At 35.8% G+C, this 26,902-nt stretch overlaps 1 protein-coding gene across 24 annotated transcripts in view; it reads left to right on the forward strand.

Moving 5' to 3' along the window:
* The window catches only part of Nadk1b (NAD kinase 1b), an 88,473-nt gene that overhangs the window by 33,396 nt on the left and 28,175 nt on the right, over nucleotides 1-26,902 (forward strand). Inside the window, exons 1-2 of one of the 24 annotated variants that reach the window (XM_073957282.1) lie at nucleotides 11,503-12,120; nucleotides 24,993-25,598. The exons of 16 other annotated variants lie outside the window; for them this stretch is intronic. In XM_073957282.1, coding sequence (XP_073813383.1) covers nucleotides 25,204-25,598 — 395 coding nt within the window. In that variant the 5' untranslated portion in view covers nucleotides 11,503-12,120; nucleotides 24,993-25,203. Of the gene's footprint in view, nucleotides 1-11,502; nucleotides 12,121-24,992; nucleotides 25,599-26,902 lie in introns of those variants that run through there. 7 more of the 24 variants (XM_073957285.1, XM_073957284.1, XM_073957281.1 and 4 more) reach the window with 7 other exon arrangements.

The raw sequence follows: 26,902 nt of genomic DNA on the forward strand, positions 1-26,902 counted from the left end.
TCTTCTGGAAGAAGACCAGAAGCTCCTTCCAAATTATAATTGAGGGTATTCTATTCGAAGATCTGTGGGTATTTTAATAAAAGACCTGAGGGTCTTATAGAAGACCCGAAGGTATTATCAAAGAACTCTCAGTTCTTTATTGATAACCTCTGGACTTATCTTCTTCTCATAAAAAATCAGATGATCTTCTTATAGAAGATCGAAGATTGTAGGGTTTCTCAAAAAAGACCAGACCAGGGGCGTTCTCATAGAAGACCATGGAAGCTTCTCAATGAAGATCAGGGGGTCATTTTCTAGAAAACCTGAAAGTCTTCTCAAAGATGATCAGAGGATCACACCAATCGCTCATAGGAGATCTCAGGGTCTTCTCAAATAAGACTTGAGGATATTCTCATAAAAGACCTGTGGGTCTTCTTATAGAATACCAAAGGGTCTCTTTAAAGAACCCTCAGTTCTTTGTTAATTCTATCTGGAATTATCTTCTTCTCGTGAACAAATCAGATGGCCTTCCTATAGATGATCGGATGGCTTCTCAAAGAAGACAGAGGGTCTTCTCATAGAAGACCATGGTTTCTTCCCAATGAAGATCAGGGAGTCTTCTCCTAGAAAACCTGAAAGTCTTCTCATAGAATACCAGAGGGTCTTCCCATATAAGACCAAAAGGTTTTCTCATAGAAGTCCTGAGATTTTCTTTTAGAATATTTCTACGATTAAGATTATGGAATCTTCTCAAAGAATATCAGAGGATTCTCTCATAGAATACCATAGGGTCTTCCCTTCGAAAACGTGAAATATTCTCGTAGAGAAGACCAGAGTTTCTTTCCAAATAACCCTCTGGTCTACATTTAGAAGACTGCCTGGTCTTAACTTCGTCTCATAAATGATCTTATGGTATTTTTATAGAAAATCAGAGGGTTTCTCAAGGAAGACCAGAGTGTTTCCTCAAAGAGAATCGCAGGATCTTCTTCTAGAAAACCTTAAAGTCTTCTCATAGAAGACCAGAAAGTATTCTTATAGACGACCTGAGATCTTCTTATAGAATACTGGATGATCATTCAAAGAAAGCCACAGGATCTTTTCATAGAAGACTAGAGTACCATAGAAAACCTGAAAGTCATCTCATAGGAGACCATAGGGTCTTCTCAAAGAAGAAGTTCAGGTTATCTATGGGAAGACCCTCAGATATGCTATGAGAAAATCCTCGGATATTCTTTGAGAAGACCCCCCATGGTCTTCTATGAGAATATCCTCTGGTCTTCTATGGGAAGGTTTGCCCATAGAATACTTGAGATCTTCTTATAGAAGATCTCACATCTTCTTATAAAAAACCGGATGATCTTTAAAAAAATCAGAGGTTCTTCCCAGACTAGAGGATATTCTATAAGAAATTCCCTTTTGTCTTCCAATTGTAGAGAAAATTCTGTGAAAAGGCACCGTAGTATTCTCAAAGAAGATCAGAAGGTATTTCCATAGAAAACCTGATGGTCTGCCCATAGAAGACCAGAAGGTTTTCTCATGGAAGAGCTGAGGGCCTTTCTTTCTATAATAAAACAGATGATCCTCTTGGAAGACCTGAACATCTTCTCATAATATACAATAGAGTCTTCTCTTATCGTAGAAGACTAGAGGATTTTCTCATAAAAGACTTGGTGGCTTCTCATATAAGACAAAAGAGTCTTCTTTCTGAGAAGCAATGGGTCCATTAGGGAATAGCCATATAATTAGTCTAACTAAATTAAATTTTTTCTGTAATAAAAAACAATTTTGAAAAATTCGTTTGGTCCTTCGAACACATCTTATATGAGAAAAATATTATTCCATTGAGCATTGCATACTTTTAGGCTGTATAAAAAATTGTTTTCAAGCAAATTCTATCATCACTTTTTCATGAATAATTTATCGGCTCTGCAATATTATTGAACTTCCTTTTAGGCCTTTTTCTTATCTGATTGATGAATGAATTGCGTCACATGAGAACATGCATACATAACTACTACACATGTATGTCGATATGATGTCTAATGGAAATTGAGTTTGACTTCAAACATTTCATGAATAATACAATGAAAATTCCACTGAGCGGATATAGTTTTTGTGGTCTATGAGCAGGTTTTTTTTAATTAATTTAAGAAATTTATTTATTTTTTATTTTATTTTTAGAACATCAAATTGGAAATTGATATTACAATGTTTTATATTTATTCAAGATTCTAATAGACAACCTAAGGCCTACCAATAGTGTTCCAACAACTAGCTGCATACCGTTCTGCCTTCCACAATAGCCCTACATCTGTTATGTGTGTCCGTGTGTTTACGCCTCCCATTCATTTCTTAATTCAAAGTGAAAACACTCATTTGTCAAATTAAATAAAATATCGCCCAAATTCTGTTCACGTGTTTGTGAACAAAAATATATTTGTATCGCTAACCTTGAACAATTATAGAAAAAAAAGTTTTGTGTAAACTTGACCGACATATTCAAATTTATATTTAATTTTTTTTTAACAAAAAAGTTTTTTTTTTTTTTGATTTTGGATTGCCACCCTAATATACATTTCGTTTTATTCTATAATCACCTTAGTCTAACATTTCGATAATGGCATTTCAAAACTGGAAAAATCTAAATACCAATTATTTATAATTGCACTTAGATCGACCTCATGTCTGACCAAGAAATCAACCGACACAAAACAGCTGATTGATTTCCGATTTGATTTCTCCTCTCGTTCGCACTTGTCCCCTTATCAATCAATAAATAAAATAAGACGAAAAATAATAAAATTCTCACTTTAATAACAAACTATTTTCATAATTTATTGAAATTAATTACATGGGAAATCAAAAAGAGAATATAATTATCTCGACCTCAGAGCGAGAGAAACAAAAGAGAGACCCTCATTCATTATTATTTACAGTTCTACCTTAATCACCCAAGTGGCCTGGCCAGCTGTTTTATTAGCAACGAGAGATTGATACAAAAGAAATTTTATTCTCTCCAGAGAATTCTCTCAAGAAACAATAAAAAACAAAATATGTATGTATGGATTTTAATTAAATTTTAATAACCATTAAATACATAAACCATACGACACAGTGTCGCGATGTGGAAAATAAATGCTTAGCTGAATTGTGTTTTCTATAGGAAAACTTCAATTCAGCTTAGCTGAATAGAGGTTTTCAAAGGAAAACTTCAATTCAGCTAAGCTGAATAGAGGTTTTCAAAGGAAAACTTCAATTCAGCTAAGCTGAATAGAGGTTTTCAAAGGAAAACTTCAATTCAGCTAAGCTGAATAGAGGTTGTCACAGGAAAACTTCAATTCAGCTTAGCTGAATAGAGGTTTCCATTGGAAAACTTATATTCAGCTTAGCTGAATAGAGGTTTCCATAGGAAAACTTCAATTCAGCTTAGCTGAATAGAGGTTTCCATAGGAAAACTTCAATTCAGCTTAGCTGAATAGAGGTTTCCATGGGAAAACTTCAGTTCAGCGTAGCTGAATAGAGGTTTCCATAGGAAAACTTCAATTCAGCTTAGCTGAATAGAGGTTTCCATAGGTAAACTTCAATCTAGCCTGGCTGAATAGAGTTTTCCATAGGTAAACTTCAATTCAGCCTGGCTGAATAGAGTTTTCCATAGGTAAACTTCAATTCAGCCTGGCTGAATAGAGTTTTCCATAGGTAAACTTCAATTCAGCCTGGCTGAATAGAGTTTTCCATAGGTAAACTTCAATTCAGCCTGGCTGAATAGAGTTTTCCATAGGTAAACTTCAATTCAGCCTGGCTGAATAGAGTTTTCCATAGGTAAACTTCAATTCAGCCTGGCTGAATAGAGTTTTCCATAGGTAAACTTCAATTCAGCCTGGCTGAATAGAGTTTTCCATAGGTAAACTTCAATTCAGCCTGGCTGAATAGAGTTTTCCATAGGTAAACTTCAATTCAGCCTGGCTGAATAGAGTTTTCCATAGGTAAACTTCAATTCAGCCTGGCTGAATAGAGTTTTCCATAGGTAAACTTCAATTCAGCCTGGCTGAATAGAGTTTTCCATAGGTAAACTTCAATTCAGCCTGGCTGAATAGAGTTTTCCATAGGTAAACTTCAATTCAGCCTGGCTGAATAGAGTTTTCCATAGGTAAACTTCAATTCAGCCTGGCTGAATAGAGTTTTCCATAGGTAAACTTCAATTCAGCCTGGCTGAATAGAGTTTTCCATAGGTAAACTTCAATTCAGCCTGGCTGAATAGAGTTTTCCATAGGTAAACTTCAATTCAACCTGGCTGAATAGAGTTTTCCATAGGTAAACTTCAATTCAGCCTGGCTGAATAGAGTTTTCCATAGGTAAACTTCAATTCAGCCTGGCTGAATAGAGTTTTCCATAGGTAAACTTCAATTCAGCCTGGCTGAATAGAGTTTTCCATAGGTAAACTTCAATTCAGCCTGGCTGAATAGAGTTTTCCATAGGTAAACTTCAATTCAGCCTGGCTGCATAGAGTTTTCCATAGGTAGACTTCAATTCAGCCTGGCTGAATAGAGTTTTCCATAGGTAATCTTCAATTCAGCCTGGCTGAATAGAGGTTTCCATAGGTAAACTTCAATTCAGCCTGGCTGAATAGAGTTTTCCATAGGTAAACATCAATTCAGTTTAGCTGAAAAGAGTTTTCCATAGGTAAACTTCAATTCAGCCTGGCTGAATAGAGTTTTCCATTGGTAAACTTCAATTCAGCCTGGCTGAATAGAGTTTTCCATAGGAAAACTTCAATTCAGTTTAGCTGAAAAGAGATTTCCATAAGAAAACTTCAATGCAACTTAGCTGAATTAGGTTTTCCATAAGAAAACTTCAATTCAGATTAGCTGAATAGAGGTTTCCATAGGAAAACTTCAATTCAGCTTAGCTGAATATAGGTTTCCATAGGAAATCTTCAATTCACCTTAGCTGAATAGAGGTTTCAATAGGAAAACTTCAATTCAGCTTAGCTGAATAGAGGTTTCCATAGGAAAACTTCAATTCAGCTTAGCTGAATAGAGGTTTCCATAGGAAAACTTCAATTCAGCTTAGCTGAATAGAGGTTTCCATAGGAAAACTTCAATTCAGCTTAGCTGAATAGAGGTTTCCATAGGAAAACTTCAATTCAGCTTAGCTGAATAGAAGTTTCCATAGTTAAACTTCAATTCAGCCTGGCTGAACAGAGTTTTCCATAGGAAAACTTCAATTCAGCCTGGCTGAATAGAGTTTTCCATAGGAAAACTTCAATTCAGCCTGGCTGAATAGAGTTTTCCATAGGAAAACTTCAATTCAGCCTGGCTGAATAGAGTTTTCCATAGGAAAACTTCAATTCAGCCTGGCTGAATAGAGTTTTCCATAGGAAAACTTCAATTCAGCCTGGCTGAATAGAGTTTTCCATAGGAAAACTTCAATTCAGCCTGGCTGAATAGAGTTTTCCATAGGAAAACTTCAATTCAGCCTGGCTGAATAGAGTTTTCCATAGGAAAACTTCAATTCAGCCTGGCTGAATAGAGTTTTCCATAGGAAAACTTCAATTCAGCCTGGCTGAATAGAGTTTTCCATAGGAAAACTTCAATTCAGCCTGGCTGAATAGAGTTTTCCATAGGAAAACTTCAATTCAGCCTGGCTGAATAGAGTTTTCCATAGGAAAACTTCAATTCAGCCTGGCTGAATATAGTTTTCCATAGGAAAACTTCAATTCAGCCTGGCTGAATATAGTTTTCCATAGGAAAACTTCAATTCAGCCTGGCTGAATAGAGTTTTCCATAGGAAAACTTCAATTCAGCCTGGCTGAATAGAGTTTTCCATAGGAAAACTTCAATTCAGCCTGGCTGAATAGAGTTTTCCATAGGAAAACTTCAATTCAGCCTGGCTGAATAGAGTTTTCCATAGGAAAACTTCAATTCAGCCTGGCTGAATAGAGTTTTCCATAGGAAAACTTCAATTCAGCCTGGCTGAATAGAGTTTTCCATAGGAAAACTTCAATTCAGCCTGGCTGAATAGAGTTTTCCATAGGAAAACTTCAATTCAGCCTGGCTGAATAGAGTTTTCCATAGGAAAACTTCAATTCAGCCTGGCTGAATAGAGTTTTCCATAGGAAAACTTCAATTCAGCCTGGCTGAATAGAGTTTTCCATAGGAAAACTTCAATTCAGCCTGGCTGAATAGAGTTTTCCATAGGAAAACTTCAATTCAGCCTGGCTGAATAGAGTTTTCCATAGGAAAACTTCAATTCAGCCTGGCTGAATAGAGTTTTCCATAGGAAAACTTCAATTCAGCCTGGCTGAATAGAGTTTTCCATAGGAAAACTTCAATTCAGCCTGGCTGAATAGAGTTTTCCATTGGTAAACTTCAATTCAGCCTGGCTGAATAGAGTTTTCCATAGGTAAACTTCAATTCAGCCTGGCTGAATAGAGTTTTCCATAGGTAAACTTCAATTCAGCCTGGCTGAATAGAGTTTTCCATAGGTAAACTTCAATTCAGCCTGGCTGAATAGAGTTTTCCATAGGTAAACTTCAATTCAGCCTGGCTGAATAGAGTTTTCCATAGGTAAACTTCAATTCAGCCTGGCTGAATAGAGTTTTCCATAGGTAAACTTCAATTCAGCCTGGCTGAATAGAGTTTTCCATAGGTAAACTTCAATTCAGCCTGGCTGAATAGAGTTTTCCATAGGTAAACTTCAATTCAGCCTGGCTGAATAGAGTTTTCCATAGGTAAACTTCAATTCAGCCTGGCTGAATAGAGTTTTCCATAGGTAAACTTCAATTCAGCCTGGCTGAATAGAGTTTTCCATAGGTAAACTTCAATTCAGCCTGGCTGAATAGAGTTTTCCATAGGTAAACTTCAATTCAGCCTGGCTGAATAGAGTTTTCCATAGGTAAACTTCAATTCAGCCTGGCTGAATAGAGTTTTCCATAGGTAAACTTCAATTCAGCCTGGCTGAATAGAGTTTTCCATAGGTAAACTTCAATTCAGCCTGGCTGAATAGAGTTTTCCATAGGTAAACTTCAATTCAGCCTGGCTGAATAGAGTTTTCCATAGGTAATCTTCAATTCAGCCTGGCTGAATAGAGTTTTCCATAGGTAAACTTCAATTCAGCCTGGCTGAATAGAGTTTTCCATAGGTAAACATCAATTCAGTTTAGCTGAAAAGAGTTTTCCATAGGTAAACTTCAATTCAGCCTGGCTGAATAGAGTTTTCCATTGGTAAACTTCAATTCAGCCTGGCTGAATAGAGTTTTCCATTGGTAAACTTCAATTCAGCCTGGCTGAATAGAGTTTTCCATAGGAAAACTTCAATTCAGTTTAGCTGAAAAGAGATTTCCATAAGAAAACTTCAATGCAACTTAGCTGAATTAGGTTTTCCATAAGAAAACTTCAATGCAACTTAGCTGAATTAGGTTTTCCATAAGAAAACTTCAATGCAACTTAGCTGAATTAGGTTTTCCATAAGAAAACTTCAATTCAGATTAGCTGAATAGAGGTTTCCATAGGAAAACTTCAATTCAGCTTAGCTGAATATAGGTTTCCATAGGAAATCTTCAATTCACCTTAGCTGAATAGAGGTTTCAATAGGAAAACTTCAATTCAGCTTAGCTGAATAGAGGTTTCCATAGGAAAACTTCAATTCAGCTTAGCTGAATAGAGGTTTCCATAGTTTAACTTCAATTCAGCCTGGCTGAATAGAGTTTTCCATAGGTAAACTTCAATTCAGCCTGGCTGAATAGAGTTTTCCATAGGTAAACTTCAATTCAGCCTGCTTGAATAGAGTTTTCCATAGGAAAACATAAATTCAGCTTAGCTGAATAGAGGTTTCCATAGGAAAACTTCAATTCAGCCTGGCTGAATAGAGTTTTCCATAGGAAAACTTCAATTCAGCCTGGCTGAATAGAGTTTTCCATAGGAAAACTTCAATTCAGCCTGGCTGAATAGAGTTTTCCATAGGAAAACTTCAATTCAGCCTGGCTGAATAGAGTTTTCCATAGGAAAACTTCAATTCAGCCTGGCTGAATAGAGTTTTCCATAGGAAAACTTCAATTCAGCCTGGCTGAATAGAGTTTTCCATAGGAAAACTTCAATTCAGCCTGGCTGAATAGAGTTTTCCATAGGAAAACTTCAATTCAGCCTGGCTGAATAGAGTTTTCCATAGGAAAACTTCAATTCAGCCTGGCTGAATAGAGTTTTCCATAGGAAAACTTCAATTCAGCCTGGCTGAATAGAGTTTTCCATAGGAAAATTTCAATTCAGCCTGGCTGAATAGAGTTTTCCATAGGAAAACTTCAATTCAGCCTGGCTGAATAGAGTTTTCCATAGGAAAACTTCAATTCAGCCTGGCTGAATAGAGTTTTCCATAGGAAAACTTCAATTCAGCCTGGCTGAATAGAGTTTTCCATAGGAAAACTTCAATTCAGCCTGGCTGAATAGAGTTTTCCATAGGAAAACTTCAATTCAGCCTGGCTGAATAGAGTTTTCCATAGGAAAACTTCAATTCAGCCTGGCTGAATAGAGTTTTCCATAGGAAAACTTCAATTCAGCCTGGCTGAATAGAGTTTTCCATAAGAAAACTTCAATTCAGCCTGGCTGAATAGAGTTTTCCATAGGAAAACTTCAATTCAGCCTGGCTGAATAGAGTTTTCCATAGGAAAACTTCAATTCAGCCTGGCTGAATAGAGTTTTCCATAGGAAAACTTCAATTCAGCCTGGCTGAATAGAGTTTTCCATAGGAAAACTTCAATTCAGCCTGGCTGAATAGAGTTTTCCATAGGAAAACTTCAATTCAGCCTGGCTGAATAGAGTTTTCCATAGGAAAACTTCAATTCAGCCTGGCTGAATAGAGTTTTCCATAGGAAAACTTCAATTCAGCCTGGCTGAATAGAGTTTTCCATAGGAAAACTTCAATTCAGCCTGGCTGAATAGAGTTTTCCATAGGTAAACTTCAATTCAGCCTGGCTGAATAGAGTTTTCCATAGGTAAACTTCAATTCAGCCTGGCTGAATAGAGTTTTCCATAGGTAAACTTCAATTCAGCCTGGCTGAATAGAGTTTTCCATAGGTAAACTTCAATTCAGCCTGGCTGAATAGAGTTTTCCATAGGTAAACTTCAATTCAGCCTGGCTGAATAGAGTTTTCCATAGGTAAACTTCAATTCAGCCTGGCTGAATAGAGTTTTCCATAGGTAAACTTCAATTCAGCCTGGCTGAATAGAGTTTTCCATAGGAAAACTTCAATTCAGCCTGGCTGAATAGAGTTTTCCATAGGAAAACTTCAATTCAGCCTGGCTGAATAGAGTTTTCCATAGGAAAACTTCAATTCAGCCTGGCTGAATAGAGTTTTCCATAGGAAAACTTCAATTCAGCCTGGCTGAATAGAGTTTTCCATAGGAAAACTTCAATTCAGCCTGGCTGAATAGAGTTTTCCATAGGAAAACTTCAATTCAGCCTGGCTGAATAGAGTTTTCCATAGGAAAACTTCAATTCAGCCTGGCTGAATAGAGTTTTCCATAGGAAAACTTCAATTCAGCCTGGCTGAATAGAGTTTTCCATAGGAAAACTTCAATTCAGCCTGGCTGAATAGAGTTTTCCATAGGAAAACTTCAATTCAGCCTGGCTGAATAGAGTTTTCCATAGGAAAACCTCAATTCAGCCTGGCTGAATAGAGTTTTCCATAGGAAAACTTCAATTCAGCCTGGCTGAATAGAGTTTTCCATAGGAAAACTTCAATTCAGCCTGGCTGAATAGAGTTTTCCATAGGAAAACTTCAATTCAGCCTGGCTGAATAGAGTTTTCCATAGGAAAACTTCAATTCAGCCTGGCTGAATAGAGTTTTCCATAGGAAAACTTCAATTCAGCCTGGCTGAATAGAGTTTTCCATAGGAAAACTTCAATTCAGCCTGGCTGAATAGAGTTTTCCATAGGAAAACTTCAATTCAGCCTGGCTGAATAGAGTTTCCATAGGAAAACTTCAATTCAGCCTGGCTGAATAGAGTTTTCCATAGGAAAACTTCAATTCAGCCTGGCTGAATAGAGTTTTCCATAGGAAAACTTCAATTCAGCCTGGCTGAATAGAGTTTCCATAGGAAAACTTCAATTCAGCCTGGCTGAATAGAGTTTCCATAGGAAAACTTCAATTCAGCCTGGCTGAATAGATTTTTCTATAGGAATAGAGTTTTCCTTAGGAAAACTTCAATTCAGCCTGGCTGAATACACGTTTCCATAGGAAAACTTCAATTCAGCCTGGCTGAATAGACGTTTCTATAGGAAAACTTCAATTCAGCCTGGGTGAATAGAGTTTTCCATAGGTAAAATACAATTCAGCCTGGCTGAATTAGGTTTGCCATAAGAAAACTTCAATGCAGCTTAGCTGAATTAGATTTGCCATAGGAAAACTTCAATTCAGGTTAGCTGAATTTTGTTTTCCAAAAGAAAACTTCAATGCAGCTTGGGTGAATAGAGGTTTCCATAGGAAAGATTCAATTCAGCTTAGCTGAATTAGGCTTTCTATAGGAAAACTTCAATTCAGCTTAGCTGAATTAGGTTTTCTATAGGAAAACTTGAATTCAGCTTAACTGAATTAGGCTTTCTATAGGAAAACTTCAATTCAGCTTAGCTGAATTAGGTTTTCTATAGGAAAACTTCAATTCAGCTAGCTGAATTAGGTTTTCTATAGGAAAACTTCAATTCTTAGCTGAATTAGGTTTTCTATAGGAAAACTTCAATTCAGCTTAGCTGAATTAGGTTTTCTATAGGAAAAATTCAATTCAGCTTAGCTGAATTAGGTTTTCTATAGGAAAACTTCAATTCAGCTTAGCTGAATTAGGTTTTCTATAGGAAAACTTCAATTCAGCTTAGCTGAATTAGGTTTTCTATAGGAAAACTTCAATTCAGCTTAGCTGAATTAGGTTTTCTATAGGAAAACTTCAATTCAGCTTAGCTGAATTAGGTTTTCTATAGGAAAACTTCAATTCAGCTTAGCTGAATTAGGTTTTCTATAGGAAAACTTCAATTCAGCTTAGCTGAATTAGGTTTTCTATAGGAAAACTTCAATTCTGCATAGCTAAATTTCAATGTAGCTTAGCTGAATTTGGTTTTCCATAGTAAAATTCAAATTGGTTTTCCATAGTAAAAATCAATTTAACTTAGCTGAATTAGGTTTTCCATAGGAAAACTGCAATTCAGCTTAGCTAAATTGGTTTTTCCAAACCACTGTGCCAATCTGATACTTAGAACCAATCTAAAACTCATATTAAATTGCTACTAAAACAATAGCTCACTCTCAATATACTTGAATTATCTCTCTGGAATAAGTTGTTTTTTGAGAGATTTATTATTTTTAAGTTTATTATTGTTTTATGCCATTGTTATTTTGTTTAAACTTTAAACACTGCAATTGTTGCTGTTCTGTGTCTCTTGTCGTGTTTATTGTGTTTTTGTTTAATTCTCTCTTTGTGTGGCGGCGCTTTGCCTTTTAATTCGTTGTGAGGTGCAAAACTTTTATTTTCAAAACATTAATCGATAAACACACACACCGGCCGATTCACACTGAGAAACCTGGCGGCGGCACGTTAAACGACAGCCACAAAATCCACACATATTTCAGTTGGTCTTGGACACTTTGACGTATTGGTTGTGTACTGTGTTGTTGGTGATGTGCTGTGACCAATAGTTTTTTTGTTTGTTTATCAAGCGGCACCATTAGAATTCGGATCGAACGTTAAGTTATGACCACGAATCGGATAACGCCATCTATGTGCACAAACAGCGGGCGATAACGCCTTTTAAAAATAAAAAATTGTTAACAAGAATTAGGTGCTAAAAACCACCTATTGTGGCTTAAAGTGTTTAACTAAGAATTGACCATCGTCTCCCTCACCACCGTGGCTAAACAATTTTTTAAATCGTGCGCGCCGAATCTCGACAGTTTGACTCAAAATACAAAAGAAAATCGCGTGTTTTCGTTTTAACAATTTTTCCGTGTTGTTGTTATCGTTGTTGCAATTTTAAGTATGAGCGCCTAGATAAATTAGCATGAAATACTAAAACAACACAACATTTTGACTACATTTTTGGGTGAACGTATGTACGAAGTTTGAGTGTTTGTGTGTCTGTGTTTGTTATTTCGTTTCGACTGGTATTATTATTATTGTGTTAACATTCGTTAAAACGATTTTTTTGGCAAAAAACTAGTTAGTCTGGGCTTAAAACAAAACCAAAAATAAAAACAAAAAACATAACAAATTATTTTTAACACTGCTTGAAAAAGGTGTGAATACGTTTGGAGTAAAATGTGTTTAGCAGAATAAAGTTTTCCATAAGAAATCTGCAATTCAGCCTGGCTGAATAAAGGTTTCCATAGGAAATCTGCAATTCAGCCTGGCTGAATAAAGGTTTCCATAGGAAATCTGCAATTCAGCCTGGCTGAATAAAGGTTTCCATAGGAAATCTGCAATTCAGCCTGGCTGAATAAAGGTTTCCATAGGAAATCTGCAATTCAGCCTGGCTGAATAAAGGTTTCCATAGGAAATCTGCAATTCAGCCTGGCTGAATAAAGGTTTCCATAGGAAATCTGCAATTCAGCCTGGCTGAATAAAGGTTTCCATAGGAAATCTGCAATTCAGCCTGGCTGAATAAAGGTTTCCATAGGAAATCTGCAATTCAGCCTGGCTGAATAAAGGTTTCCATAGGAAATCTGCAATTCAGCCTGGCTGAATAAAGGTTTCCATAGGAAATCTGCAATTCAGCCTGGCTGAATAAAGGTTTCCATAGGAAATCTGCAATTCAGCCTGGCTGAATAAAGTGTTCAATAGGAAATCTGCAATTCAGCCTGGATGAATAAATTCCTGCAATTCAGCCTGGCTGAATAAAGGTTTTCGTAGGAAATCTGCAATTCAGCCTGGCTGAATAAAGATTTCCATAGGAAATCTGCAATTCAGCCTGTCTGAATAGAGGTTTCCATAGGAAATCCGCAATTCAGCCTGGCTGAATAGAGGTTTCCACAGGAAATCCACAATTCAGCCTGCCTGAATAAAGGTTTCCATAGGAAATCTTCAATTCAGCTTATCTGAATTAAGGTTTCCATAGGAAATCTCCCATTCAGCTAAGGTGAATTAAGGTTTCCATAGGAAATCTTCAATTAGGCTTAGCTGAATTAAGGTTTCCATGGGAAATCCTAAATTCAACAAAACTGAATTAAGATTTCCATAGGAAATCTTCAATTCAGCTTAGCTGAATTAAGGTTTCCATAGGAAATCTTAGATTCAGCTTAGCTGAATTATGGTTTCCATAGGAAATCTTAGATTCAGCTTAGCTGAATTATGGTTTCCATAGGAAATTTCTAATTGAATAGCAATTAGAACATTTTTGCGTGGGGTTTTCCCATGGAGTCAAGTAAATATTTACTCGTTTGAATTGAAACCATTTAAAATACTGTTAGACCAAAGTTCCCATTTGTCAACCTTTAGAGGTGGCGTTTGTGTGAGTTTTGTTTTTTTTTTCTTCGTAGAAATAGCTAAGCGTTTTTTCTAAATTACGTTATTAAGTTTGTCACATGAATAATTCAGTCAAAACCAATTACACTTAAGTACAAATCATATAGTATGTGGGTATGTCTGTCTGTCTGTCCCTTGTCCATGCTTAGGTGTGTGTGTGCATGCAACTTAAAAAACCTAGCAACCGGACTAAAAACTCAGCCATAGTCCAAGTTGAAATGAAAAATTGTAATAACAACAAAACGTTTGTTGCTACTCTCCGCCTCATCGCTGTTCTCCACCCATAAGTCAGTCAATCAGTCTCTAGATCTGGGAGACTAAATGCTGTCAAACCTACTGTGGTGGTCAATTGAGCAACGTGTTTGTTTTAGCCATAAATGGCTAATATACTACCACAAGACAGCGGCTGTCGTCTGGTCGGCCAATATAGTTCAGTGGGTTTGTGTGGCCAACTCGGAAAAACAACAACAACAAGAAACCTAAACGATCCAGCCGGTGCGTGAACGTAACGCCACAACAAAGAAATACATGAATGAATATTGGCGGTTACTTCAGGCTCCAGTGGTGGTCTTTGTTGCTTTGAAACGTTTTGGTAATGAAACATTTCCTCTTCGAAAGGGAAACTTCTTATAGCCACAACAGCTGGCTGACTCAGAGCAAGAAAAAATATGTCAACTTTAATTGCTTAATTGCGTCTTAGTAACCACTAGCCAAGAAAGTGGAGGCTAAAGACGATGACGACGTAAACCATTTCATTGCTTTAATTTACTTTACATTGCCCCAATGACTGACCAGCTGAAATACCAAAAAGAGAAAGCTGCTAAGACATGAGCAGGCAAGCTGCTGCATTGTACCTAATTCCATTGTAGTTCACTTGAATTTTCTTTTAGTTTACTTGAACTTTAAGATAGCGACAAATACGTCTATCGTGGTAGTTTAAAACAAATCCAAGATACGGTTGAGGGCCAAGTAAAACGATTTTTCCTTCTTTGTTTCATTTGAAAAGAATTAAAGAGCTGAGTAATTGCGGCTAAATGTTGCCTAAGTTGTAGAGGAAATAAGTTAAACATTATTAAAACCAAGGAAAGGAAAAAAGCTGAAAAGAAACTTTCCCATACTTAAATTCAGATGTTCTGAATTCAAAATTTCCTATGGAAACTTAAATTCAGCCTTGCTGAATTAAAGATTTCATATGAAAACTTAAATTCAGCTCAGCTGGATTGAAGATTTTCTATGGAAACTTAAATTCAGCTCAGCTGAATTGAAGATTTCCTATGGAAACTGAAATTCAGCTTGCATGAATTGAAGATTTCCAATGGAAACTTATATTCAGCTGGGCTGAATTGAGGATTTCCTATGGAAACTTAAATTCAGCTGGGCTGAATTGAAGATTTCATATGGAAACTTAAATTCAGCTGGTCTGAATTGAAGATTTCTTATGGAAACTTAAATTCAGCTGGGCTGAATTGAAGATGTCCTATGGAAACTTATATTCAGCTGGGCTGAATTGAAGATTTCCTATGGAAACTTAAATTCAGCTGGGCTGAATTGAGGATTTCCTATAGAAACTTAAATTCAGCTGGGCTGAATTAAAGGTTTCGTATGGAAACTAAAATTCAGCTGGGCTGAATTGAAGATTTCCTATGGAAACTTAAATTCAGCTGGGCTGAATTAAAGATTTCCTATGGAAACTTAAATTCAGCTGGGCTGAATTGAAGATTTCCTATGGAAACTTAAATTCAGCTGGGCTGAATTGAAGATTTCGTATGGAAACTTAAATTCAGCTCAGCTGAATTGAAGTTTACCTATTGCAAACTCTATTCAGCCAGGCTGAATTGATCTTTACCTATGGAAACCTCTTTTAAGCCATGCAGAATTTAAGTCTACCTATGCAAACCTCTTTTCAGCCAGGCTGAATTGAAGTTTTGCCTATGGAAATCTCTATTCAGCCAGGCTGAATTGTAGATTTCTTATGAAAGTTATTATTCAGCTAAGCAATGTTAGCTAAAGTTCAAATATTTGTTTCTGTTGTTGCATAATTAATCGCCTAAACTGTTGGTATTTTCAATAGCACCTTCGTATATCAAATCTTGACTGGGATTTTCCAAAACCTCATGAGCATGTAAATGAAATTAAATCACGTTTAAATTTAATCCCAATAGATTTAATTTCTATAAAAACCAAGAATGTTTTTAATGTATCTTAGAGCTCGTAAATTCCAGTTTTGTATTTACATTTTACAGCCACAGAACAGAGACTGGCTGAGATGCCAGTTTATGTACGAAACAAATAATGTGGTGTTCGAAGATTGAAATTTTGAAATAATATAATTTAAAAGCAACGAATTCAAATCTCCACTCACATAAAAACCTGCTAGTCAAACACTTGAGGTTAATTTAAATTTTCAGCAAAAATCTTTCTCTTTGTTTGAGAAAGGCTTCAAATAAAAAATGCAAATAAATAAAAGCGATTAGCCGACCTACCTTCATATGAAAAACATGTCGTAAAACAAACAAAAAAAAACTGGAGTGGAGCGGTCGTAATGACCACGACTTGTGTTTGTTTGGCTATTGGTATTAAATAACAGTTAAAATAGACAATAAATATCCTATTCAGCTTAGCTCCATTTATGTTTCCATAGGAAATCTTCAATTCAGCCCAGCTGAATTTAGGTTTCCATAGGAAATCTTCAATTCCGGCCAGCTGAATATAAGTTTCCATAGGAAATTTTCAATTCAGCTTAGCTGAATTAAGGTTTCCATAGGATATCTTCAATTCAGCTTAGCTGGATTTAAGTTTCCATAGGAAATCTTCAATTCAGCTTACCTGAATTTAAGTTTCAATGGGAAATCTTCATTTCAGGCCAGCTGAATTTAAGTTTCAATAGGAATTCTTCAATTAAGCTTAGCTGAATTAAGGTTTCCATAAAAAATCTTCAATTCAGCTTAGCTGAATTAAGGTTTACATATGAAATCTTCAATTCAGCTTAGCTGAATTAGGGTTTCCATAGGATATCTTCAATTCAGCTTAGCTAAATTAAGGTTTCCATAGGAAATCTTCAATTCAGCTTAGCTGAGTTAAGGTTTCCATAGGAAATCTTCAATTCAGCTTAGCTGAATTTAAGTTTCCATAGGAAATCTTCAATTTAGCTTAGCTGAATTTAAGTTTCCATAGGAAATCTTCAATTCAGCTTAGCCGAATTAAGGTTTCCATAGGAAATCTTCAATTTAGCCCATGCTTCCGTAGGAAAATTTTAATTCAGCCTGCCTGAATAGAGGCTTCCTTGGGAATTTTGTTTTATTTATTCAATTTTTTAGATATTTTCTCGTATTATAAATTTATTCCTCTTGTTATATTTAAACATTAATTTGATTTATTAACAATGAATAATTTATTGCTCCTTGTAAATTTCCTCTTGCCATTTGCCTCCGCCACCTGCTAGATCCATTTTCCATTGCAATTATTTATTTTGCCTTTGTTTTCTTTATTATCAATCGGTGTTTTCACATGATTCAGCATTTTGCGGAATGGAAATATTGCTTTTGTTTACTTATTAATCGCATGATCGGAAATAAAATATAACGATATTGTTTCCAATGTTCTATTCCTAGAGGTAAACAACCGTGAGAATATATTTATCTTTTGTAAAGAAAATGACCCGGAATGTTTATGAGAAGTCACAAATTTGTACTTGCAAAGGCAGGTATAAGCAATAAGGAACCTGCAATTACCTCTCCGATGTCATTGTACTGCTGCTTACATTAAATTTGTTTACATAAATTTTTCTATTCAAATTTGATTTCCATTTGAATTTCGTATTTCGACCAGTTCACCACACCTATCTTTATTTTTGGCGGGAGAAGTTCAATAACCTGAAAACCTGACATTTTATATGCCTACGACGATGATCCCACCGGGAGAAAAAGATCTCTAACCTCCTTTATGACCACCAAGAATTTAAAATTTTAAACCAAAACATTTTTGCAGAATTTTAAGTAACCGAAGAGGAGGAGTAGCCCCAGTCAAAATTCGCAAAAATCGTAACAACACAAACACACTTTCAAAATGATACCGGAACTGAATACCAACCAAGTATAGTGTTGGTGGTTGGAGGCTATTGACGCCGCAGCCGCTTAACGTTCGCAGTTCGTTGTTATGACGATATGGTGTGAGGTGTTGTTGTTGCTGCTTGGCGGCTTGATTTGTGTCTTCTTGATGTGATTTTCGCGGCCATACAATGTCATAATCGTTAAATGATATCACACAACTCTTTGGGGGTATCGCCACACTGCGTGTGTGCGAGTGTGTGATGTGTTTTCTAACGCAATCATTGTATAATGTTTGTTTAATATGTAATTAACACTTTAATTTTCTAGGTTAATAAAGAGGCTATTAATTTATATTCCCTTTTAGCTTGTGAAATGAAATTTACAGTGGTTTTCCATGGGAAATTGGCAATTCAGCTTAGCTGAATAGGGGTTTCCATTGACAAAACTTAAATTGAGCCTAGCTGAATTGAAGATTTCATATGGAAACTTAAATTCAGCTAAGCTGAATTGAAGATTTCCTATGGAAACTTAAATTCAGCTAAGCGGACTTGAAGATTTCCCATAGAAACTTAAATTCAGCTAAGCTGAATTAAAGATTTCCTATGGAAACTTAAATTCAGCTAAGCGGACTTGAAGATTTCCCATAGAAACTTAAATTCAGCTAAGCTAAATTAAAGATTTCGCACGGAAACTTAAATTCAGCTAAGCTGAATTGAAGATTTTCTATGGAAACTTAAATTCAGCTAAGCTGAATTGAAGATTTCCTATGGAAAATTAAATTCAGCTTAGATGAATGGAAGACTTCCTATGAAAACCTTAATTCAGTTAAGCTGAATTGAAGATTTCCTATGGAAACCCTAATTCAGCTAAGCTGAATTGAAGATTTCCTATGGAAACCCTAATTCAGCTAAGCTGAATTGAAGATTTCCTATGGAAACCTTAATTCAGCTAAGCTGAATTGAAGATTTCCTATGGAAACCTTAATTCAGCTAAGCTGAATTGAAGATTTCCTATGGAAACCTTAATTCAGCTAAGCTGAATTGAAGATTTACTATGAAAAATTAAATTCAGCTTAGATGAATTGCAGATTTCAATGGAAACTTAAATTCAGCTAAGCTGAATTGAAGATTGCCTATGGAAACTTAAATTCAGCTAGGCTGAATTGAAGATTTCCTATGAAAAATTAAATTCAGCTTAGATGAATTGCAGATTTCAATGGAAACTGAAATTCAGCTAAGCTGAATTGAAGATTGCCTATGGAAACTTAAATTCAGCTAAGCTGAATTGAAGATTTCCTATGGAAACCTTAATTCAGCTAAGCTGAATTGAATATTTCCTATGGAAACATAAATTCAGCTAAGCTGAATTGAATATTTGTTATGGAAACTTAAATTCAGCTAAGCTGAATTAGAGATTTCCTATGGAAACTTAAATTCAGCTAAGCTGAATTGGAGATTTCCTATGGAAACTTAAATTCAGCCTAGCTGAATTGAAGATTTCCTATGGAAACTTAAATTCAGCTAAGCTGAATTGGAGATTTCCTATGGAAATTTAAATTCAGCTAAGATAAATTGAAGATTTCCTTTGAATACTTAAATTCAGCTAAGCAGAATTGAAGACTTCCTATGGAAACTTAAATTCAGCAAAGCAGAATTGAAGATTTCCTATGGAAACTTAAGTTCAGCTAAGCTGAATTGAAGATTTCCTTTAGAAACCTAATTTCAGCTATGTTGAATTGAAGATTTGATATGGAAACTGAAATTCCGCTAAGCTAAATTGAAGTTTTCCTATGGAAACTTAAATTCAGCTAAGCTGAATTGAAGATTTCCTATGGAAACCTTAATTAAGCTAAGCTGAATTGAATATTTTCTATGGAAACCTTAATTCAGCTGAGCTGAATTGAAGATGGAAACCTTAATTCAGCTAAGCTGAATTGAAGATTTTCTATGGAAACCTTAATTCGGCTGAGCTGAATTGAAGATTTCCAATGGAAACCTTAATTCAGCTGAGCTGAATTGAAGATTTCCTATAGAAACTTAAATTCGGCTAAGTTGAATTGATGATTTCCTATGGAAACCCCAATTCATCTGAGCTGAATTGAAGATTTCCTATGAAAACCTTAATTCGGCTGAGCTGAATTGAAGATTTCCTATGGAAACCTTAATTCAGCTGAGCTGAATTGAAGATTTCCTATGGAAACCTTAATTCAGCTGAGCTGAATTGAAGATTTCCTATGGAAACCTTAATTCAGCTGAGCTGAATTGAAGATTTCCTTTGAAAACCTTAATTCATCTAAGCTGAAGTGAAGATTTCCTATGGAAGCTTAAATTCAGCTAAGCTAAATTGAAGATTTCCTATGGAAACTTAAATTCAGCTAAGCTGAATTGAAGATTTCCCATGGAAGCTTAAATTCAGTTAAGCTGAGGTGAAGATTTCCTATGGAAACCATAATTCAGCTAAGCTGAATTGAAGAATTCCTATGGTAACTCAAACTCAGCTATGCTGAATTGAAGATTTCCTATGGAAACTTAAATTCAGCTATGCTGAATTGAAGATTTCCTATGGAAACTTAAATTCAGCTATGCTGAATTGAAAATTTCCCATGGAAAATTAAATTCAGCTAAGATAAATTGAAGATTTCCTATGAAAACTTAAATTCAGCTAAGCAGAATTGAAGACTTCCTATGGAAACTTAAATTCAGCAAAGCAGAATTGAAGATTTCCTATGGAAACTTAAGTTCAGCTAAGCTGAATTGAAGATTTCCTTTAGAAACTTAATTTCAGCTATGTTGAATTGAAGATTTGATATGGAAACTGAAATTCCGCTAAGCTAAATTGAAGTTTTCCTATGGAAACTTAAATTCAGCTGAGCTGAATTGAAGATTTCCTATGGAAACCTTAATTCAGCTAAGCTGAATTGAAGATTTTCTATGGAAACCTTAATTCAGCTGAGCTGAATTGAAGATTTCCTATAGAAACTTAAATTCAGCTAAGTTGAATTGATGATTTCCTATGGAAACCCCAATTCATCTGAGCTGAATTGAAGATTTCCTATGGAAACCTTAATTCGGCTGAGCTGAATTGAAGATTTCCTATGGAAACCTTAATTCAGCTGAGCTGAATTGAAGATTTCCTTTGAAACCCTTAATTAATCTAAGGTGAATTGAAGATTTCCTATGGAAACTTAAATTCAGCTAAGCTGAATTGAATATTTGCTATGGAAACTTAAATTCAGCTAAGCTGAATTGAATATTTCCTATGGAAACTTAAATTCAGGTAAGCTGAATTGAATATTTGCTATGGAAACTTAAATTCAGCTAAGCTGAATTGAATATTTGCTATGGAAACTTAAATTCAGCTAAGCTGAATTGAAGATTTCCTACGGAATCTAAAATTCAGTTCAGCTGAATTGAAGATTTCCAATAGAAACTTAAATTCAGCATAGCTGAATTGAAGATTTCCCATGGAATCTTTAATTCAGCCAAGCTGAATTGAAGTTTCCGTGGGAAATCTTTTATTCAGCTAAGCTGAATTAGGGTTTCCATGGGAAACCATCAAGTCAGCCTAGCTGAATTTCAATTTTATGCCTTTGCACCACTGTTATTGACCAGAAAGATGTTTTTCGCTTGCGTCTTGGGATTTTTGGCTAAGGAATGTGGTCGAAGTCGTATGGTTTTGTTTACATTTTTTTGTTTTTGTCATGATGGCTCTAAGTTGTTTTACAACTATTACCAATGTTGTCAGATCAACTACTTTGTTTTGATTACTCATTTCATTTTTTTGCTTTTTTTGCCAAAATAAAAACAACCAAAATTATTGGTATTTATGTCCAAACCGCAACAAGTCTTGTGTTAATATCCAACTCTGTGTGTCTCTTTTTTTGGTATGGAGACAACGACTTAGTTGCGGAATGTTGGAATGTTTGTGGTTGTTTTGACCACTGTTGTTATTGTTATTGTTTTTTTTTTGTTTTTGTATTTTCAGTAAACAGATCAAGGTTATGTTTACTATACGATGTTTATCAAAAATTTCAGAGAAGACACGGACATTAACCACTAGTGAACGAAGCAGCAGCACCGGCAGCAGAAGATTGTTGATAATGTTTAACGTCTTTTAGTGGGAACAGGTTGTTGACTAAGTGTGATATTATTTGAGATTGTTGATATGTTCCGAAGAATAAAGAAAGGATTTTTCAAAGATCTTCCTACCTCCATAAATCTTGTGAATGGGTTTTCCAATTATGAATTATTCCTTGAAAACTATGTTTTCTTCTTTGACTCATCAAAATGACTACCTTGACATTTGCGGTTGACGGTGCATTACAGTAATAATTGAAGGCACATGTATTGGCTCGCTTCAGTGCCAATACCTCATCATTATGAGTTTCAATTATTTTATTCTTGACACTAATTTGTTGTTGGATTGTGGGGTAAATTACAATTTTTATAGATAATCTTTAATATAATTTTGCTGAATTAAGGTTTCCATAGGTAATCTTCAATTCAGCCTGGCTGAAATAAGGTTTACATGGGAAATCTTCAATTGAGCCCGGTTGAATTAAGGTTTCCATGGGAAATCTGCAATTCAGCCTGGCTGAATAAAGGTTTCCATAGGAAATATGCAATTCAGCCCGGCTGAATTAAGGTTTCCATAGGAAATATGCAATTCAGCCCGGCTGAATTAAGGTTTCCATAGGAAATCTTCAATTCAGCCCGGCTGAATTAAGGTTTCCATAGGAAATCTTCAATTCAGCCCGGCTGAATTAAGGTTTCCATAGGAAATCTTCAATTCAGCCCGGCTGAATTAAGGTTTCCATAGGAAATCTTCAATTCAGCCCGGCTGAATTAAGGTTTCCATAGGAAATCTTCAATTCAGCCCGGCTGAATTAAGGTTTCCATAGGAAATCTTCAATTCAGCCCGGCTGAATTAAGGTTTCCATAGGAAATCTTCAATTCAGCCCGGCTGAATTAAGGTTTCCATAGGAAATCTTCAATTCAGCCCGGCTGAATTAAGGTTTCCATAGGAAATCTTCAATTCAGCCCGGCTGAATTAAGGTTTCCATAGGAAATCTTCAATTCAGCCCGGCTGAATTAAGGTTTCCATAGGAAATCTTCAATAGGAAATCTTCCATAGGAAATCTGCAATTCAGCCTGGCTGAATAAAGGTTTCCATAGGAAATCTGCATTTCAGCCTGGCTGAATAAAGGTTTCCATAGGAAATCTGCAATTCAGCCTGGCTGAATTAAGGTTTCCATAGGAAATCTTCAATTCAGCCTGGCTGAATTAAGGTTTCCATAGGAAATCTTCAATTCAGCCTGGCTGAATTAAGGTTTCCATAGGAAATCTTCAATTCAGCCTGGCTGAATTAAGGTTTCCATGGGAAATCTTCAATTCAGCCTGGCTGAATTAAGGTTTCCATGGGAAATCTTCAATTCAGCCTGGCTGAATTAAGGTTTCCATGGGAAATCTTCAATTCAGCCTGGCTGAATTAAGGTTTCCATAGGAAATCTTCAGTTCAGCCTGGCTGAATTAAGGTTTCCATAGGAAATCTTCAATTCAGCCTAGCTGAATTAAGGTTTCCATAGGAAATCTTCAATTCAGCCTGGCTGAATTAAGGTTTCCATAGGAAATCTTCAATTCAGCCTGGCTGAATTAAGGTTTCCATAGGAAATCTTCAATTCAGCCTGGCTGAATTAAGGTTTCCATAGGAAATCTTCAATTCAGCCTGGCTGAATTAAGGTTTCCATAGGAAATCTTTAATTCAGCCTGGCTGAATTAAGGTTTCCATAGGAAATCTTCAATTCAGCCTGGCTGAATTAAGGTTTCAATAGGAAATCTTCACTTCAGCCTGGCTGAATTAAGGTTTCAATAGGAAATCTTCACTTCAGCCTGGCTGAATTAAGGTTTCCATAGGAAATCTTCAATTCAGCCCGGCTGAATTAAGGTTTCCATAGGAAATCTTCAATTCAGCCCGGCTGAATTAAGGTTTCCATAGGAAATCTTCAATTCAGCCCGGCTGAATTAAGGTTTCCATAGGAAATCTTCAATTCAGCCCGGCTGAATTAAGGTTTCCATAGGAAATCTTCAATTCAGCCCGGCTGAATTAAGGTTTCCATAGGAAATCTTCAATTCAGCCCGGCTGAATTAAGGTTTCCATAGGAAATCTTCAATAGGAAATCTTCCATAGGAAATCTGCAATTCAGCCTGGCTGAATAAAGGTTTCCATAGGAAATCTGCATTTCAGCCTGGCTGAATAAAGGTTTCCATAGGAAATCTGCAATTCAGCCTGGCTGAATTAAGGTTTCCATAGGAAATCTTCAATTCAGCCTGGCTGAATTAAGGTTTCCATAGGAAATCTTCAATTCAGCCTGGCTGAATTAAGGTTTCCATAGGAAATCTTCAATTCAGCCTGGCTGAATTAAGGTTTCCATAGGAAATCTTCAATTCAGCCTGGCTGGATTAAGGTTTCCATAGGAAATCTTCAATTCAGCCTGGCTGAATTAAGGTTTCCATGGGAAATCTTCAATTCAGCCTGGCTGAATTAAGGTTTCCATGGGAAATCTTCAATTCAGCCTGGCTGAATTAAGGTTTCCATGGGAAATCTTCAATTCAGCCTGGCTGAATTAAGGTTTCCATGGGAAATCTTCAATTCAGCCTGGCTGAATTAAGGTTTCCATAGGAAATCTTCAATTCAGCCTGGCTGAATTAAGGTTTCCATAGGAAATCTTCAATTCAGCCTAGCTGAATTAAGGTTTCCATAGGAAATCTTCAATTCAGCCTGGCTGAATTAAGGTTTCCATAGGAAATCTTCAATTCAGCCTGGCTGAATTAAGGTTTCCATAGGAAATCTTTAATTCAGCCTGGCTGAATTAAGGTTTCCATAGGAAATCTTCAATTCAGCCTGGCTGAATTAAGGTTTCAATAGGAAATCTTCACTTCAGCCTGGCTGAATTAAGGTTTCCATAGGAAATCTTCAATTCAGCCCGGCTGAATTAATGTTTCCATAGGAAATCTTCAATTCAGCCCGGCTGAATTAAGGCTTCCATAGGAAATCTTCAATTCAGCCCGGCTGAATTAAGGTTTCCATAGGAAATCTTCAATTCAGCCCGGCTGAATTAAGGTTTCCATAGGAAATCTTCAATTCAGCCCGGCTGAATTAAGGTTTCCATAGGAAATCTTGAATTTAGCTTAGCTGAATTAAGATTTCATGCGATAATCATCATTTTTAAACATACATTTAATCTTTCCACCTTGTTAACTTAATTATCTGTCGTTAATATGGATGTTAATAATGACACATAGTTGGAATTTTAATTTGTTTTTATTTACATTGTTGCCCAGACATACTATAACATTAATAATAATTTTACAAACAATACAAAAAAACGTTAACGATATAATAAATATAACTCACGTTTCACTTAACCCAATACAATGTAAATAATGCGATTCTGAACAAAAATCTAGCTACGCGAGTGCTAATGACAATGCGAAGCTGTGTAAAAATTTCACAAAAAAAAAAAAATCAAAAATAATTATCAATAAATAAATAAGTAATAAATTTAATTATCATTTAATAGAACCAGACATTAAATTAAAAAAAAAAAAAAAACAAAAATAAAATAAAATAAATTTAAAATTTAAATAAATTTAACAATAACAAAAACAACCTTTGAATATGGCCTGCCTATCGGATATTGATTTGGCCACATTGCACCGGAGTCGCCTTGAGGAACGTTTCAATTATAAATTGTCGTTTCAACAACAACATCACCAAACACCCAATCACTTCTATGAAGCTGGAGGTGGCGGTGGTGGTAGTCGTTACACTCCACGACGTCCCTGTATACCTCGTACATTGGTTGGCGATAATATTCGCAGCAAATCGACAAATGTGGAAGACCTTAATGGCAATTGTGCCATGGATGATTTGACCAAAAAATTGAATCGTTTAAAATTTTTAAATAAACAAAAACTCTTAAATCGTGGAGAATCATCATCAAGTCTTGAGGAGGAGGAAGATTATAATTATTTTTCATCTACGACAAGGAGAAGGCGATCGGGAACGTGGCCGTAAGTACTTTTAATACACTGCACAACGATTTTCTCCTGAATTGGGTTTCCGTTAGGAAAGCTTTAATTCGGCCTGGCTGAATTAAGTTTTCCTTAGGAAAACTTCTATTCAGTCCGGCTGAATTAGGTTTCCGTTAGATAAACTTTAATTCAGCCTGGCTGAATTAGGTTTCCGTTCGGAAAACTTTAATTCAGCCCGGCTGAATTAGGTCTCCGTTAGGTAAACTTGAATTCAGCCCGGCTGAATTAGGTTTCCGTTAGGAAAACTTCTATTCAGTCCGGCTGAATTAGGTTTCCGTTAGATAAACTTTAATTCAGCCTGGCTGAATTAGGTTTCCGTTCGGAAAACTTTAATTCAGCCCGGCTGAATTAGGTTTCCGTTAGGTAAACTTGAATTCAGCCCGGCTGAATTAGGTTTCCGTTAGGAAAACTTCTATTCAGCCCGGCTGAATTAGGTTTCCGCTAGTTAAACTTCAATTCAGCCCGGCTGAATTAGGTTTCCGTTAGGAAAACTTTAATTCAGCCCGGCTGAATTAGGTTTCCGTTAGGAAAACTTTAATTCAGCCCGGCTGAATTAGGTTTCCGTTAGGAAAACTTTAATTCAGCCCGGCTGAATTAGGTTTCCGTTAGGAAAACTTTAAAAAACAGCCAGGCTGAATTGTGGTTTTGCATAGGAAATTTGCAATTTCAAATTTAATTCACCACTTTGTAAACATAATTATAACATAAATATCCACCTAAAGCTTTTATGGAGCTTTTCGTTCTCTTTTGACTATATTTTCTCTTTTTGTTTATTACTTCTCTTTTCATATGTTGCTTTATAAAACCCGTTATTGTACACCCAAGAAAATTCGCTTATTATTACTAACCTAGACAACATTGTTAAGGTAGCTATAAATAATCTATCATTAATAACAAATCAAGCAACAAAAGCTTTAAGACATTTTAGGAATGTTAAATAAATAAAATAATTTTTGGCGTATTTCTTTTTTTGTTTTGGTTTTTTGCAACTCATCATGGCATACGAGAAGAATATCAAAACTATTTGGTACCACTTTGTGTAAGGTGCCAGTAGTAGCACCAAGCATCCGAACAATAAATTAAAAAAAATGATAAAAACAACAATAATAGAAGATAATAGAAATTTTTTGAAGAGCTCTTTATGTTGGATTTTTTTATTGATGTTTTTATGTTCCTCGATTTTTTTCTCATAATGTGAATCGGTTTGAACAAGTTAAATGTGATATAGGGTGGAGTAAGTTTAACAAATTTGAAATTTTGTTGTAGTAGACCTACTAATCTCC

The sequence above is a fragment of the Musca autumnalis genome, unplaced genomic scaffold (genome assembly GCF_047663935.1).
Source record: "Musca autumnalis isolate F117 unplaced genomic scaffold, ASM4766393v1 scaffold_5, whole genome shotgun sequence".
In the NCBI taxonomy this organism is placed as follows: Eukaryota; Metazoa; Arthropoda; class Insecta; order Diptera; family Muscidae; genus Musca; species Musca autumnalis.